This window comes from Malus domestica, chromosome 14 (genome assembly GCF_042453785.1).
Source record: "Malus domestica chromosome 14, GDT2T_hap1".
Lineage (NCBI taxonomy): Eukaryota > Viridiplantae > Streptophyta > Magnoliopsida > Rosales > Rosaceae > Malus > Malus domestica.
In genome coordinates, this window is record NC_091674.1 from 465,093 (window position 1) to 480,515 (window position 15,423).

At 48.6% G+C, this 15,423-nt stretch overlaps 1 protein-coding gene across 1 annotated transcript; it reads left to right on the plus strand.

Annotated features, from left to right (window-relative positions):
- Window positions 1–1,305: 1,305 nt before the first annotated feature.
- Window positions 1,306–1,713, plus strand: LOC139191503 (S-protein homolog 5-like). The gene has a single exon (XM_070812390.1). It carries the CDS (start codon window positions 1,306–1,308, stop codon window positions 1,711–1,713), a length of 408 nt encoding a protein of 135 aa, XP_070668491.1.
- The last annotated feature ends 13,710 nt before the right edge of the window (window positions 1,714–15,423 follow it).

Sequence of the window (15,423 nt, forward strand, 5' to 3'; positions counted from 1 at the left end):
TATCTTATTATTTCTATAAAAAATAATATAAAATGTTGACGTGGCTTAATTGTGACCACACAAAACAGGAGGGCACGGAAGGGCACCAAAAATGAGAGGGCAGACAATTCTTGTCTGTATTAAGAAGGCCCCACTGGCAATAAAACTGGTGGTTTTGCTTGTTGACTATTATTCCAAATTCTTCTTCCTGTCAAACTTCTAAAAAGAAAGAAACAACTGTTCCAACTTTTAACATTTGTTTTTGGCTTCCTGCCTCATCCACAAATTACAGCCTTACACTACACACGCATGCATTGCGTTACAGAGATCGATATCGCTCGAAAACGGCTAGTGGGGTTTTAGAAATTGAGGAAAGGCGATGAGATTGAGGGAGGCGGCACAAGAGAGAGAGAGAGTACCCTTTTGAATTAGAGTCTTCTCTCCTCTTACTGGGTATTCCCAAATCCCTACTCGATTTCAATATAAAATTATAAACTTACATGAAAATAGCAAAAACAATTATTTTCTCTTTAAATTTGTGTACTCTAAATACCCATCAATCATCAAGAACAGAGACAATTATTCCATTCTAGGTAACCTTAAATACTACGAGCATTAGATAGCCTGTCTTAATTTGGATTTGGAAGTTTTTCATTTCCTTTCCAATTTCTAATGAATGAAAAAACATAAAAGAGAAAGAGATAAAAAATAAAAAAAACTCGTTTGGAAATGTTTTTAAAGTAACTGGAAGCACTTTGGGTAAAATTATTTTTGGATTCCAAAAGCATTAGTTATGTGCTTCTTCCAGGAAGCACTTTAAATGCATGTTTTTCCTTCCTTATACCTAAATTTGTATGGAAGACATTAAATATTACAAGTATTGGATGACTTGAATTGGTTTGGATTATTGCTTTTTTCGGTAGCTAAATCATCTCTCCCGATGTTGCACTTATATATAAATAACTAATTGAACACACTTAATCAAGGAAATACATAGCATCCAAAAAAGAAACACAACCAATTCAATTTTATTTTATTTTCGGGAAAAAAAAAAAAAACAAAGAAACAACAATGGTTTGTTTGATTTTCCTTTAAACAAGCAGCTAGCAAAGTGATCGACCAATTGGAAATTTTCATATATATTATTAGTCACGAATTCGTTGTGATTATAGCTTCTTCATTCGTCACGCATTGTACGTATCTTGAGGCCAAACTGCATGCACAATTTAGCCATGCAAATCAAGCACTTTCATACGTGACACGACACCCAACCTAGCTAGCTATATAAATACTACCGTACATAACGATGCAAAGTGCAAACTGGTCATGGCCTTCTTCGCAAGAAATGCACTGCTGCTAATGCTGCTTATGTTGATTCTAATTATGTCTGATGCAGTAACTGTTGTGATCGAAAATTATTTGTGGGATCAATCGGGCGACTCGCCACTGAAAGTTCACTGCAAATCCAAAGACGATGACCTTGGTGTCCATGCCGTCCCCCTTGCTGACTCCTACGAATTTAAGTTCCATCCAAACATATGGCGGACCACGCTATTTTATTGCAGCTTTGAGTGGCAGGGCCAACTTCACCATTTCGATATATACGACCAAGGAAGGGATGGAGGTTGTGTACTAGACGACAGCGTTTGTTTATGGCGGATACAAGTGAACGGTCCGTCCAGGTTCAACGGCTATACTGGCTCATATGATCTTCTGTATGCATGGAAGGACTAGTTGTTTCAAAATCAAACATTCTGGGGACAACTCTGTTGCAAGATACCCCAAGTGGAAATGTGGATCTTTACCGTTTCGAGATATATAAGGAAAAAGGAGGGAAAAATAAAAAGCAAATCTATCGTTGTGCTCTTTCTTGCATGTGCAGTTAAGTTAGCAAAAGTAGTGTGCTCCTTTTTCTGTATAACCTAAATTTGAATCCTCATTTGTAATTTGTATTAGATTAAATATAATTTCAATTGAATAAATAAAGTGGGATATATTAGTCACCAATTTTGTTGTGATCAATAACAAGTAAAAACTTATTTCCTAGCTTCTACTGTAACTAGAATTTCTTAATTCGTCACACTAATATATTATTATTGTGAAAGGAAATTATATAAGCAAAGCCAAAAGATTTAATTAATTAGCAAGTAGCCCTCCACCTCAATAGTGAAGAAGAGTGTTGCCCTTGCACCATGACATGAGTTCCAACCCATCGACGTCCTAATCTAACATCTCTAACAAATTTATTGTTTGACAAAAGATTTAATTAATTATGATCGTGCCACCACTAGCTATGAGAAATCCTAATAGATTGTAAAAAGACATATATAACTTGCACCTCAAGCAATAACTTCGAATCAAGTCTCTTAGTAAAGGATGACGTAAGACGCGCGCAGAGCGTCCATAGAAAAAAGACATTTAACTTGCACATTAAAACCGAAAAAGAAGAGTAGCTACATGATTTTTCTAGTTGAATTTTTTGGGTGTTGTAGTGAGCCCAAATCCAAAGGGGAAGAGAGGGTCATAATGTGCATCCCCAACATTCATAGGTAGTTGATCAACCGTTTTGAACCAAGTTCTAGAAAGCTTGCCAGTGAAGCCGTAGTCACCAAATAAAACATCAGCCACCCCTTGTTAGTACTAGAAATTAGTAAGTCAAAAGCCGAGGAATGAAAATTCTTACTTTCCTGCTACGAAGGGAATGCCCTTTTCAGAGCTGGTATCTCCCCTTGTAAGCCAGGTATGATCTCTGTTAGAATTTCTTTGTCCCACATCGGCCAGAAGGATTGAGAACAAGCCATTTATATAGAATTACCTCACTCTAACTAACACTGAGGCCTTTTGTATTAAAACCCCACACCTGACGGATTGAGAAGGTGGCCAAGTGGGGACAGTACCGGTGTTGTTGGAGTGGGCCCATGGCCCGTTTACTTGAAATTTAAGATGGTATCAGAGCCAGGGGACGGGTCCGTACATCCACGTGAACGGGTGGGTCCCCTTTGGCCCCGCACAAATGGGTGAGCCCCAACTTGGCTCCACATGGTTGCCGATGTGTGGAACTCCACGTGTGACCCATAAAATGGGGTCTCAAGTGCGGGGGAGTGTTAGAATTCCTTTGTCCCACATTAGCCAGAAGAATTACCCCATTCTAACACCGATGCCTTTTGTATTAAAACCCCACACCTGACGGATTGAGCAGGTGGCCAATTGGGGACAATATCGGTGTTGTTGGAGTGGGCCCATGGCCCGTCTACTTGAAATTTAAGACATTGCTTGCACAATCTTGGGATCTTCACTGTAGCTTTCTGTTGACCCTAGAAATTACAAAGCCTACGTGGCGCGCAGGCCGAGTATATTCTAAGCTAACTACGTCCTTCGGTGATTGCGGGCGTGCCAACTCGTCGGCCGAGGCTCGGCCGAGGAGTAAATTTGATGATGTTGCGTTGGGTCGCGCTACTGACTTCTGCGTCTTGCGATTGCGGCCGAGAAAGGAACACGTCTCGGCCTCTTGGGTTCTCGAGCCTGAAGACAAGGCTGCTATTTCTTACAAAGTTCACGAACCGAATTCGGCTTTCAATGTGCCGAATGTAATAACTGTGACACCTCACCTCGCCGAGAAGGCTAATGAGATGACCTCGACCAACAAGGATTCGAAAACCCTTCTCGACCGAGACTTGGATAGGTAATCGACCGTTCTCGCCGCAGTGCTGTTGATGCCAACGGAAGATACTGCGAGACCGACCAATTCTACGGTGACAGAGCTATCTATGCCGACTTAAGATATCACCGGTTGCTTCCACAGTGCTGTTGATGCCAACGGAAGATGTGTCAGCGAAAAAGGAAAAGAAAAAGATCTCAAGTTGTGAGAGTTTGCGCAGGGCAATTTTGTGTTGATTTTGTGGTCCTTTTCCATTGCTGAATGTCTTGTATTTATAGAAGCAGAACACCGAGCCCGAGTTCTAATCCTATTCGAACTAGGTTTCCTCCTCCGGATTAACGTTACCTCAATCAGTCCTACCTCTGCTAGGACTACGAATCTAGTCCTTAACTGAGCCGGATTCGCCTTCTAGTTTTACTGATCTCGTCGAGGGTCCCTATTGTATTAGGACTCGACTTGCATTCTGATTTAACCGACCTAGGCCTAGAAGCCCATGAGCTGAAGCCCCCATGACTTTCTCGCCGTAGTCTTCCCGGGCCGAAAGTGATACCTCCCTCGGCCCAAACTGCTATTTTGGGCCCAAACATTGCCCCCTCGCTTTTGAGGTCCTCGGCCTGAAACCTTCGGCCGAGTTTCGGCCTTGAAGAAGCGAATCTACCACTCAGGATCCCAATACCCGAGTTCCAAGGCGCATTTATTGAACATGATCGCACGATCTTGATCCTGCTAAACCACTCGCCACGTGGCATCCCCTAACATGGCCAATCCCCGATAATGACGTCTGAAGCGTGCGCCTGCCCGAACCGTCTCGTAATTATGACCACTATCTCAATCCGCGAGCCATTTCATCAGTCCGTGAGCCCTCCTGTCATCGTGCAGGCGTCGAACCGTCTTTCGTCATTAACTTCGCCGTCACACGCGATCGTGCGCCCCCAAAACCTAAAACCGTCGGTCTTCTCAACCGCATTCCCCAAATGCTCATCATGATCAACGATTCCTCCGGTCGATTTTGCCCTTTGCTTTGAATTTCGAACGATTGCTCTTCCTCCCATTACTCTATAAATACCGAAATTTCCTCATTTGTACTTTACGTTCTCAAACTTCCTGAAATCCCCTACTCTTGCTCTCAAGTGCATTCCTCCATTCCAAGCTTTCGTCCTCAAATCCCCAACCCAAAAAACCTCCTTACGCTGTGCTTTTACAATGGCCTCCTTCATCTCCAAGCTTTCCCGGGAATGCGACCAGCATCAGAAGATCCTTGATCGGAGCTCGATCAAGAATATACGGTTCGAGAACGACATGAGCACCGTCCACCAAATCCTGGGTCCTCTCTTCAAGGCAACAATCCCGCCGACCATCACTGGTCTTCTCCAGGAACACTGCCTTACACCCTTGCTCCAAGGGTTCGAATGGTCGAGATGGGAGGCGGCAAAGCCCCAAGGCTCCTGGCCCTCGACGACCACCACCTGGGCGACCTGGGTTGTCCGAATGGAACGGCTCTTCGGCGAAAAATGGAAAATCCTGGGCATCTACGACGCCATCCTCCTTTCGTCGATGGACATTGTCCCTGACAAGGAGCTGCTCCTAGCCGCTCTATGCTTCTGGTGCTCAGCCACCAACACAATGGTCCTTCCCCTTGGTCCCATTGGTCCCACCATCCTGGACATCACCGCCATTTTGGGGACCTCGGCCACCGGGATCCCTATCGACGCGACCCTCTCCGGGCACCCGTCGAATATCGATCTGAAGACGCTCTTCGACCGTCGAGCCTTCGAGACCCTGAATAGTGACGGTCACATCCCGTCGAGGGATGAAATACAGAAGCTCCACAAGAACTTTCTCAACTACAACACCCTCTACCTTCACTTCGCCGGTCGAGGGGAAGAGGACCTGCGAGAAGGAGAGCATGAAGCCTTCCTCTTCTACTGGTACAATAAATACATTTGTTGTACCAAATCAAACAAATGTTTGGTCGAGAATATGCCAGTGGCCGAAGCCCTGGCCAGTGGTCGCGTCCTGGCGCTGAGTTCTAATATTCTTGCCCACCTCTTCCGTTGCCTGGCCGAGGCGACTCTCCACACGGTGGACCCCCACCAGAATGGCCCTCTCTGGGTCTTCCAGCTCTGGTTGCAGGTGTACTTCGCCTCCCTTCGGCCGGCTATAGCTGATTTCTCAGCAACAGAGGCTCTTGGTCCTCAGCTAGCCTCCCGACCAACGCCTCCTCATCAGGCCGAAGAGGTGTTTAGGTACCTCTTTGCCCTTGACGATCTCACAAGCGACGAATTCCTGATTTGTCGTCGTCGTGATTACCCCCCCTCCATCAAACTGCCTACCTCTACGTGGGCGGCAGAGGAGGACGCCGCTCTTCGCCGAACCTGGGGGTCGTTCGTGCTTGCTCGCGACCTTCCTCTCGGCTGCGACGGGAAACGGTCGGGGTGGGAAGTGTACCATCCGAACTTCCTTGCCCGTCAGCTCGGCTATCTTCAGGGCTGTCCCGTCCCCTTTCTCTCCTCCCGCACAGTATTGAGCCGCGGACGCGAGCCTCGCTCTTCAGAGAACGAGTGCAGGACTGCCGCGAAGGAGTTTCAAGAGTACTGCCAAAGATTTCGCCTACGACCGGCCACCCCAGAAACCCATTGCACTGACACCTTCGGTGAGTGGTGGGAAAATTACACTCAAGAGTTCTTCGGTACGCCGGTCGAGGATGTACTAAACAGGCTCTTCGGTAACCGACCTAAGAAAGCCCCGGCCCCCCACTCTCAAGGTAGTTGTTCAATTCCCCCTTTTTCTTCAACCTTGCCTGTTGTACGCCTTACTGAATTGTCTTTATCCTTTTAGGTAGTCGGCCTTTGAGAAAGACAGAGGTAGTTGCCGCTGCTATGGCCGGGAAAAAATCGGTCGTGGCCAAAAAAGACAAACCTGCTGGTAGGGCCGGGCTGACCAAACGGCCTCGCCAAGAGGTCGGGCCGGCTATCAAGCCTTCCCCGCCTGCCAAGCGGGTCAAGCAACTGGCGAAGAAAGGTGCACGGGAGATCCACGTTATTTCCAGCCACACGACGACTCCCAGTGCTTCCCCTTCTCCCGCCGCCGGCCATTCTGGGGTCAAGAAACAACCGGCTTCGGCCATAGAGACGATCCCAGCGCGGCCTGCTTCTGTGGCCGGCGAATCAGTCGTACCTCCCTCTGCCGAGAAGGCACCTGTCTCTCAACAGGCGGTTTCTACGACCGAGGGAACTTCTCCCAAGAATCCAAAGCCCTCGGTCCTTGTGTTGGACGAAAGCGAGGGGAGCGACGAGGTCCCGCTGGCGCACCGTCCTCATACTCGTCGACAACCTCCTCCAATACCCGAGATGGCGGTTCAAACCGGCCCCTCCCCGGTTAATCGTGGCAAGCGCACGGTCGAGGAACCGATCCCGGTGGCCGAACCTCTCGTTCCTTCTCAGGACCAGGGCGTCCCTGCCTCCTCTGAAGCAGCTGCGCCAGTCGGCCCATCGGCAGCCGACCGGGGCAAACGGCTGCTCGAGGAACCCGAGGCTACGGCGGAATCGCCGGTCCATCCCCAAGACCAAGGCTTCCATATTCCTCCACAGGAGGTTACCTCGGCCTTTGTAAGTACCTTCACTCGTCTCCTCCTGATTACTTTTCCGCTTTAGACTTCTAAACAAAGAAAATACCAAATGTCAGGTGCCTATACATTCTTTTCACCGTCAATTCGATGCGCCGAAGGGCGTTATCTATATTTCCTGGCCGCCTCAGTGGCCATCAAACGTAGATAACCTCCATCGGCCGCGTGAAGTGAGAAGCAATCTGAGACACTGGGCTCGGCCATTGAGTTCTTTAGGTTCGAGCAACGATCCTGGGGACATGGCCGAGGTCTCCTCTCGGCAGGTTAAAACACGACACCTTCTTGCTATTCTTGTCATGACTTCCTTTAAACTTAACCTTGTTTATTTGTGCAGGCTTCATGGGAGGTTGAATTCAAAGCCCTCCTCTCCAGCACGACTGCAGAGTCCGGCCCTTCGGCCGCTTCGACTGATGCTGCCGATCCAAGTGCCCTAACCCAGCTGCGAGAAGTCCTAGCGCTCTCATCATCGCAAGTTCTTGAGCGCAACGGTCTCGATTTGCTCGGCGTGTGTCTGAACGACCTTGGAGCCGATGGTCGCCTGAGCGGAGATGCCATTGTCCGGGCATCGTCTGCCTTGGAGCGCGTTCGGGAGACATTTAGTATCTTCCAGACTGCTCTGAAGGCCGAACAGGACCTGCAAGCCGCCATGGCCGTTCAAGACACCCTCCGTCCGAAGATTGACGATCTACGGGCAAAAGGAGAAACGTTAGCCGAGCTCGACCGTCAGATGGCCGAACTAGCAAAACGTCGGTCGGCCATTGCTTCTGAGCTTGCGAGGGACTTCGAGTCAGGCGGGAAGGATCGCCTAACTGAGTATGCGGCGGCCAACAAACGAGTCGAGCGGCTGAAGCTGGATAAAAAGAATCGGCAGGCCGAAGTCATCATGGCCGACGTGCGGTGGTTGGAGCTGAAGGCTCTGCTCAGCACTCTTCTTCCCTCTTCTCCTTAGATATATTTGAATGTAAACCAACCGTCCTACTCATTTGTAAATACTTATCAATTTTAATGGATTGATTTTTTACTCACGCATTTCCCAAGTAACTGGATAGTATTTCTTCAAAAACTTCCCATTAATCGGTAATTTGTGAATCACACCAGTCCGATCTTTAAGATGATACGCCCCTTTACCGTATACTTTATGCACAATGAACGGCCCTTCCCAATTCGGCGACCACTTGCCGAACCTAGGATCTTTTAGTCCTACGGGCAACACCGTTTGCCATACCAATTCACCCTCGCCGAACGTTTTCTGTCGCACCTTTTGATTATAGGCTCGCTCGGCAATCTGTTTTTGCGCCACTAGTAAGTTATACGCGTCAAGTCGCGCTTCTTCCAAATCTTCTAGTTCCTGTCTCATGGACTGATTGTATTCGGCGCTAAACAAACTACTTTGTTCAATTAATCGCAACGAATTTATGCTCAACTCGACTGGTAGCACTGCATCGTGTCCGTAGGTTAATGCGTATGGGGTTGTTGCAGTCGCCGATCGGGGCGACGTTCGGTATGCCCATAATGCCTCGTTCAACTTCAAATGCCACATGCCAGGCCTGTCTTTTATTATTTTTTCGAGGATGCCGATCAACACTTTATTACTTGCTTCGGCCTGCCCATTCGCCTGTGGATAATACGGTGTGGACTGCTCCAGCCGAATGTTCAAATTTGCCGTGTATTCTTTAAACCTTTCGGCTGTGAAGATTGTTCCATTGTCGGTTATGATTGTTTCTGGTACACCGAACCGAGTCACAATGTGTTCCTCCACGAAGTCGCAAACTTCTTTAGATGTTAACTCGGCATATGATTTTGCTTCGACCCACTTAGTAAAGTAATCAGTTGCGACTATTATCCATGCATGCTTAGCAGCTCCAGAAGTCGGCGTGATTTTGCCGATTACGTCCATGGCCCATCCTCTAAACGGCCACGGCTTAATGACCGAATGTAGTGATTCGGCCGGGACCCTTTGTATAGGCCCATGGATTTGGCACTGCACGCATCCTCGTGCAAACTCGATACAATCTTTCAGTATTTTCGGCCAAAAATAGCCGTGTCGTCGGAGTAGCCATCGCATTTTCCGTCCAGATTGGTGAGCTCCGCATACCCCTTCATGAACCTCTGCGATCGCCCGAGCACTCTCTTGGGGGCCGAGGCATAGCAGTAACAAACCATCTTCGCCCTTTCGGTACAACTCGTTCTGGTACGTGACATAGTTCATGGCGTGAACCCGTGTCCTGCGACTATGTGTCCCGTTAGGATTATCAAGGTACTGCATAATGGGTTTCCTCCAATCATCTGGTATAGCCTCGGCCGCGCAAATTTCTATAGAGTCCTGCCGATCCAACAACGAAGGCAAGGACATGACCCTGGTGCGGATCACATTGTCTCGACGGAGGATTTGCTGATTAACCAAGGCCGGGTATAGCTGTCGTAATATTGGTATCTCCCGGCCTAGCTTGCCCCCCATGAGTTGAGCACCGGAGGCGATCTGAGCTAACTCGTCTGCGTCGGTATTATGAACCCGAGAAATATGCTCGAATGTAATACCGTCAAAAGACTCGGCCAAATAGCTGGCGACCATGTGGTAGGGCGCCAGAGTACAACTCATGCAACGAAAAGACCCATTAATTTGGTTAATCACGAGTTCAGAATCACCGAGGACGAGGGCACGAGTGGCTCGAAGGTCAAGAAGGAGGCCAAGACCAATGACAAGAGCCTCGTATTCGGCCTGATTATTGGTGCACTCGAAATCCAGTTTGAGCGAAAAATACCAGCGATCGTTGTGAGGAGATTGAATGACGATGCCCACGCCGGCCGAAGACGAAGTACTGGAACCATCAAAATACATCGTCCAATAGTTGTCGCGGGTCACCACCATGCCGATTTCGACGTCAGCATCCCCGAAACCATAAGGCGAAGGGTGCTGAGCAAGGAAATCGGCCAACGCCTGTCCCTTCACAGCTTTCTGCGGCACGTACTGCAAACTAAATTCGGACAACGCCATTGTCCACTTCCCAATTCGGCCTTTGACGATTGGTCGGGTAAGCATGTACCGGATAACGTCGGTCTGGGCAATGACTTGGGTGACCGACGGGAGCATGTAATGCCGGAGCTTGGATGCGGCGAAAAATACGGCGAGACACAGTTTCTCGACGGCGGGATAATTGATCTCTGGTTGATTGAGATTCCGGCTTAGATAAAATATAGCCTGCTCTCGGCCGGCATCATTGTCTTGCGCGAGGAGGCAGCCGATAGATTCTTCGGCCGCCGAGATATAGAGCTTCAGAGGTTTACCACGCCGAGGGGGAACTATGACAGGGGGTTTCGTGAGGGATACTTTGATCTGTGTAAACGCCGCCTCATGCTCGCCGTTCCACACGAATTTATCCGAGTCCTTGAGTTTCAAAAGCGTGGAGAACGCTTTCATTTTACCGGCCGAGTTAGCAATAAATCGGCGGAGGAAATTGATCTGGCCAAGCAAGGACTGGAGTTGTTTCTTCGTTGTTGGGGGTGGGGCATCGACGATTGCGCGTGCTTTATTCGCATCGACTTCAATTCCACGGTGATGCACGAGGAAACCAAGGAAATTTCCGGCCGACACGCCGAAAGCACATTTGGCAGGATTCATCTTGAGGTTGTGCTGACGCATGCGGAGGAAAGCCTGTCGGAGGTCGTCCAGATGTGTCCGTCGGCGTTTAGATTTGATGACAACGTCGTCGATGTAAACTTCGACGATGGTTCCGATTAAGTCGTGGAAGATGGTGTTCATCGCTCGTTGGTATGTGGCGCCGGCATTTTTGAGGCCGAATGGCATAACAACCCACTCGTAAGTACCGAGTGCCCCCGGGCAACGGAAAGCAGTTTTATGCACATCGGCTTCGGCGATGAATATTTGATTGTACCCAGCATGCCCATCCATAAAGGATAACATCTCATGATTCGCCGCGGCGTCGATTAACAGGTCTGAAATCGGCATTGTATACTCATCTTTGGGAGTTGCCAGATTCAGATTTCTGAAATCGATGCATATGCGCAGTGCACCACTTTTCTTTAAAACAGGAACGATATTCGCCAACCATTCAACATATCGAGCTGTCCGAATAAACCCGGCTTTCAAAAGCCGAACCAGCTCGTCCTTGATGCTGAGTTGCACTTCCGTCGAAAATCGACGCGGTGGCTGACGGAAAGGTTTACATCCGGGCTTAATACGTAACTCATGCTCGACAAGAGTACGATCTAAGCCGGGCATCTCATGGTAGCTCCAAGCAAAGCAATCTTTGAACTCCGTAAGCAAGGCACGAAGCTCATCTTTCATTTGTTGGGGAAGTAAAGCACTAATAAACAAAGGCCGTGGGTCATCGGCCGTCCCAACATTAATCTCTTCCAGGGGATCCTTAACTTGGGGCCGATGGTCTTCGAGCGCGGCCGGGGCGGCTTGAATTTTATCAAGAGACAAAACAGGACCATTATCTCCTTCGGCCAGGAACTCGACGAGGTTAACGCCCGAATTTGGCTGTTTAGATATAGTATACCAATGGGCCAGCAGTCGTTCCATAGTAGATGAAACCGCGGCCCTACGTGCTTCTCGATCGGTGTCAGACATCGGCCTCGGGGAGGAAATTGGCTAATCCGAGTCTCGCCGAATCCTGGTGGACAGTCTCGGCGCCAACCTCGATAGCTTTCTGTACAGAAATCCGAGTCGGCCGGCCTTCATCATTGAAGCCTTGCAAAGTAATGTAGCCGACGTGGTCATCATAATACCGTGCTTGGATCATGTTAGTTTCAAAGGGCTGGTTATCGGCTGGGTGAACAGTGACCGATTTGCCGTCCCAAAAAACAAGCACTTGATACAATGAGGAAGGAATACAACTGGTTTGATGAATCCAATCTCGACCGAGCAGTGCATTATACTCGGTTTTGGAATCAACTACAAAAAAAGCGGTCATGTGAGTGCGACCGGCAATAGTCACAGTTAACGGAAGTACACCCTTGGTTTGCGATTTGTCGCCGACGAAACTACTCATTGTGATCCCTGACGGAATAAGTTCGTCGTTCGAGCGACGCAAGGCCTTCATGATGTTCAGAGGCAGGATATTGACGGTCGCGCCACAGTCGACAAAAACTTTAGAAACGGGATATCCCTCGATGTGGGCCGTCACATACAATGGCTTTAAATGGTGGAGTGCGGCCGATGACGAACGAGGAAATAATTCGGTCAAAGCGGCCTTCAGACTGTCATCTTTCGTTGTTGACTCATCTTCAGCAATAGACACAAAATCCACATGGCCAGTTTCCTCGGCGACTACATCACCATCGAGGAAATTCGGTTGAGCCGTGCTTGATTGAAAATCAGCAGGTAACACATGGACCATACTAATTTCCATGTTATCCAAGACTGACGGGCCCATCGGGTTGGGACCCTCCTCGCTAACCTCATCCCTCGTTTGGTCGACGACTGCGGGCTCTGTTTTTGTCAGAGTTGGACAAAAAGACTCCTCTGTCCCTTCTTCGAGGGTTTGAACCTGCGGTGCTGCTTCGGCAGCTTGTTGGTTCTGTGTGACCGCCGCAGGCGAGGTTGAGATCGACAGTGTGCTTTGGGTCAGGACCTGCACCTGCTCTTGGTAGTATAGCCGGGCATCTCTGGTATCGAGATAAGCATCCAGACGTGCAACACGTGCTACTTCATCGGTCGTGAGACCGAAGAGAGAAACCGCCGAAAATACTTCGAAGTGATATCGTAAATACTGAAGATCCTCCATTGAGAAAGGAAGGTCGGCTGCAACGATATCAGTGTATGGGTCGACTTCAAATCCAAGGACACGGGCTTCTCGTATGTGCTGGAACCTTGCCTTCAATCCCGGGTCAGAGGTCTTCTGGATGATGCGCTCGGCGTCCGGACAAGTCAGGACTAGATCAATGGTGTCCTGGCATGCTTTCGGCAAACCATACAGATCGTTGGCCGAATGTTTCTTATGGAATTCGCGCATATATTCTAAAGCCTCCCCAAGGAATGGTGGATGCAAATTCCGTCGAATTTTAATCAACGGTTCTTGTATAGCTGGCTGGGCTAATTTGCTCTCGGCCTCTTGCCTGAAATGCTCGAGGCGTGCCTTCATCTCCCCTGGGCGAAGAAGAAGTTTGATCCGTTTATCGGCTTCTTCGAACGTGGTCTCGATATCTCGGTCGACCAACCGTTTCCCCTGACCCAACTCTGTCATAATAGCTGGAGATGGTCGTTCATCACCAGTAGCAACTGTGTCCTTCGGCCGCCATTTAGGGGCCGAAGTTTCTTGGGCTGCCTGCCGACGGGCCATGCAATCTATCCTCTGGTGCCGGCGTTTCTGGGATTTGGACAACGCGGTGTAGACGCCTTTCGAAGAATGATATGTGTACCAACGTTGATCTTTAGGCTCGGGAGGTTTGAAGGTTTTTTGACTCCGCGACGATTCCGAACTACCAGAATTACGTGTATAATAGTCCTCGTCATAAAATGAAGCGCCAAAATCGAGGCGCCGCCTGACTGAGGGTGTCTCTTCCATCTTCACTTTTGGGCCGAGCCTATCAAAAACCCCTTGGTGTCGGCCGACGCCGGCTGCTTTTTGCTGAATTGCGGCCGTAGGTCGTTCTGTGATAGGCGAAGATGGTTTCTCCTCTGGCTCACTGCCGACCTTCGCTCTACATTTACTGCAAAAAACCGCCGTCCCACTATCTTCATCGGTGCTATAATCCCTCATAGGTTTAACAATAGCGGGTCCTGTTAAAGCTGTAGGTGGTTTGTTCGAACGAAAATCGGCCATGAAACGTGGCCGAGAATTCTGAGTGCGAAAGTCTTGCGTCGCAACAACTTCGGCCTTCCCTTCCCTTTTCCTTTGTCCTTAGGTAGGTATGCATTGACCATATTCACGGTTGCTGTGGGGAAAGGATCAGCATCAATACTCATCTTCTTCTCTGGAAATTTCAGTTTTCCATTATCAATCCAGCTCTGGACGTTGTCTCGAAATACGACACAATTGTTTGTCGTATGTTTACTTGAATTATGGTATTTGCAATACACCTTTCCTTTAAGCTCTTCGGCCTTGGGAATGTTGTGACCAGGCCGAAGTTTGATGATCCTTGCTGACAACAGTTGATCAAAAATTGCGTCAGCCTTTGTAATATCAAAAGTATACACTTTTGACGGTTTCAATGTTCCTTCAGTGGCCGAGCGGCTTTTGACTTCCCTGGAGTCAACTTGAGTCAAGGCCTTGCAAACGTATGGCTTATCTATTACTATCTCAGCCGCATCCACACTAACGCATTCATCCTCGGTTGACGCATAACTGACGGTAGGATTCTTGTAAATCGTCCCCCGAGACGGAGTTTTCGAAATCTTTTCCTCGCGGAGCAAATAATCATACTGTTCGACATGTTGGGCTAATTCATACATATCCCGAACATTTGCCCCCAAGAATTTCTTTTTGTATTCGACGTCGAGGCCGTTCAAAGCAAGCCGGACGAACTCGACTTCGGGCAAGGGTACTCGGCACCAATTCCTGGCTGATTTGAACCTGGTAAGATAATCCATCGGGGACTCATCTGATGCCTGAGCCATCCTTGCTAATGAAGAAACCGACACCTCCAACCCTGGTCGATAAAACTGCTCGTGGAATTTCTCGACCAACTCATCCCAGTTTTGGATGGAATTAGGAGGGAGATTGATATACCAAGCAAATGCCGAGCCGGTCAACGAGAAGTTGAACAGCCGTAATTTATGGAAATCACTATGAACATCGCCGCATTGCGCGGTGAAACGAGCCACGTGCTCCAACGAAGACAAGGACGATTCACCGGCAAAAAGGCTAAAATCCGGAATCTTGAAACCTTTCGGATATCCGAACGTTTCTATGTAGGCCGGGTACGGATGGATAAACTTAGGAAACTTCGGCCCTTTCTTCATGGCCGAGTCGATCATCCGCTGAACCTCGGTCATATCAACAGGTGTTGCTTCGACCCTCTGGTCGATTCCGTCCGACCTACTATTTGACCCTCCGACCTTTTCCAAGTCAATTGGTTTGGGCCGAGCAGGAATTGGCTCGGCCTGTACCATTGGTAACGGATTATTTCTTGGTGGCAAGCGTTGGAAAGGATCGAAAGGCCTGCCGTCACTGAATTTACTAACCAGCATTTCGAG

Bases quoted from the DNA above. Each gene is read 5' to 3' on its own strand.
- LOC139191503 (XM_070812390.1), top strand. From the start codon at position 1,306: ATGGCCTTCTTCGCAAGAAATGCACTGCTGCTAATGCTGCTTATGTTG.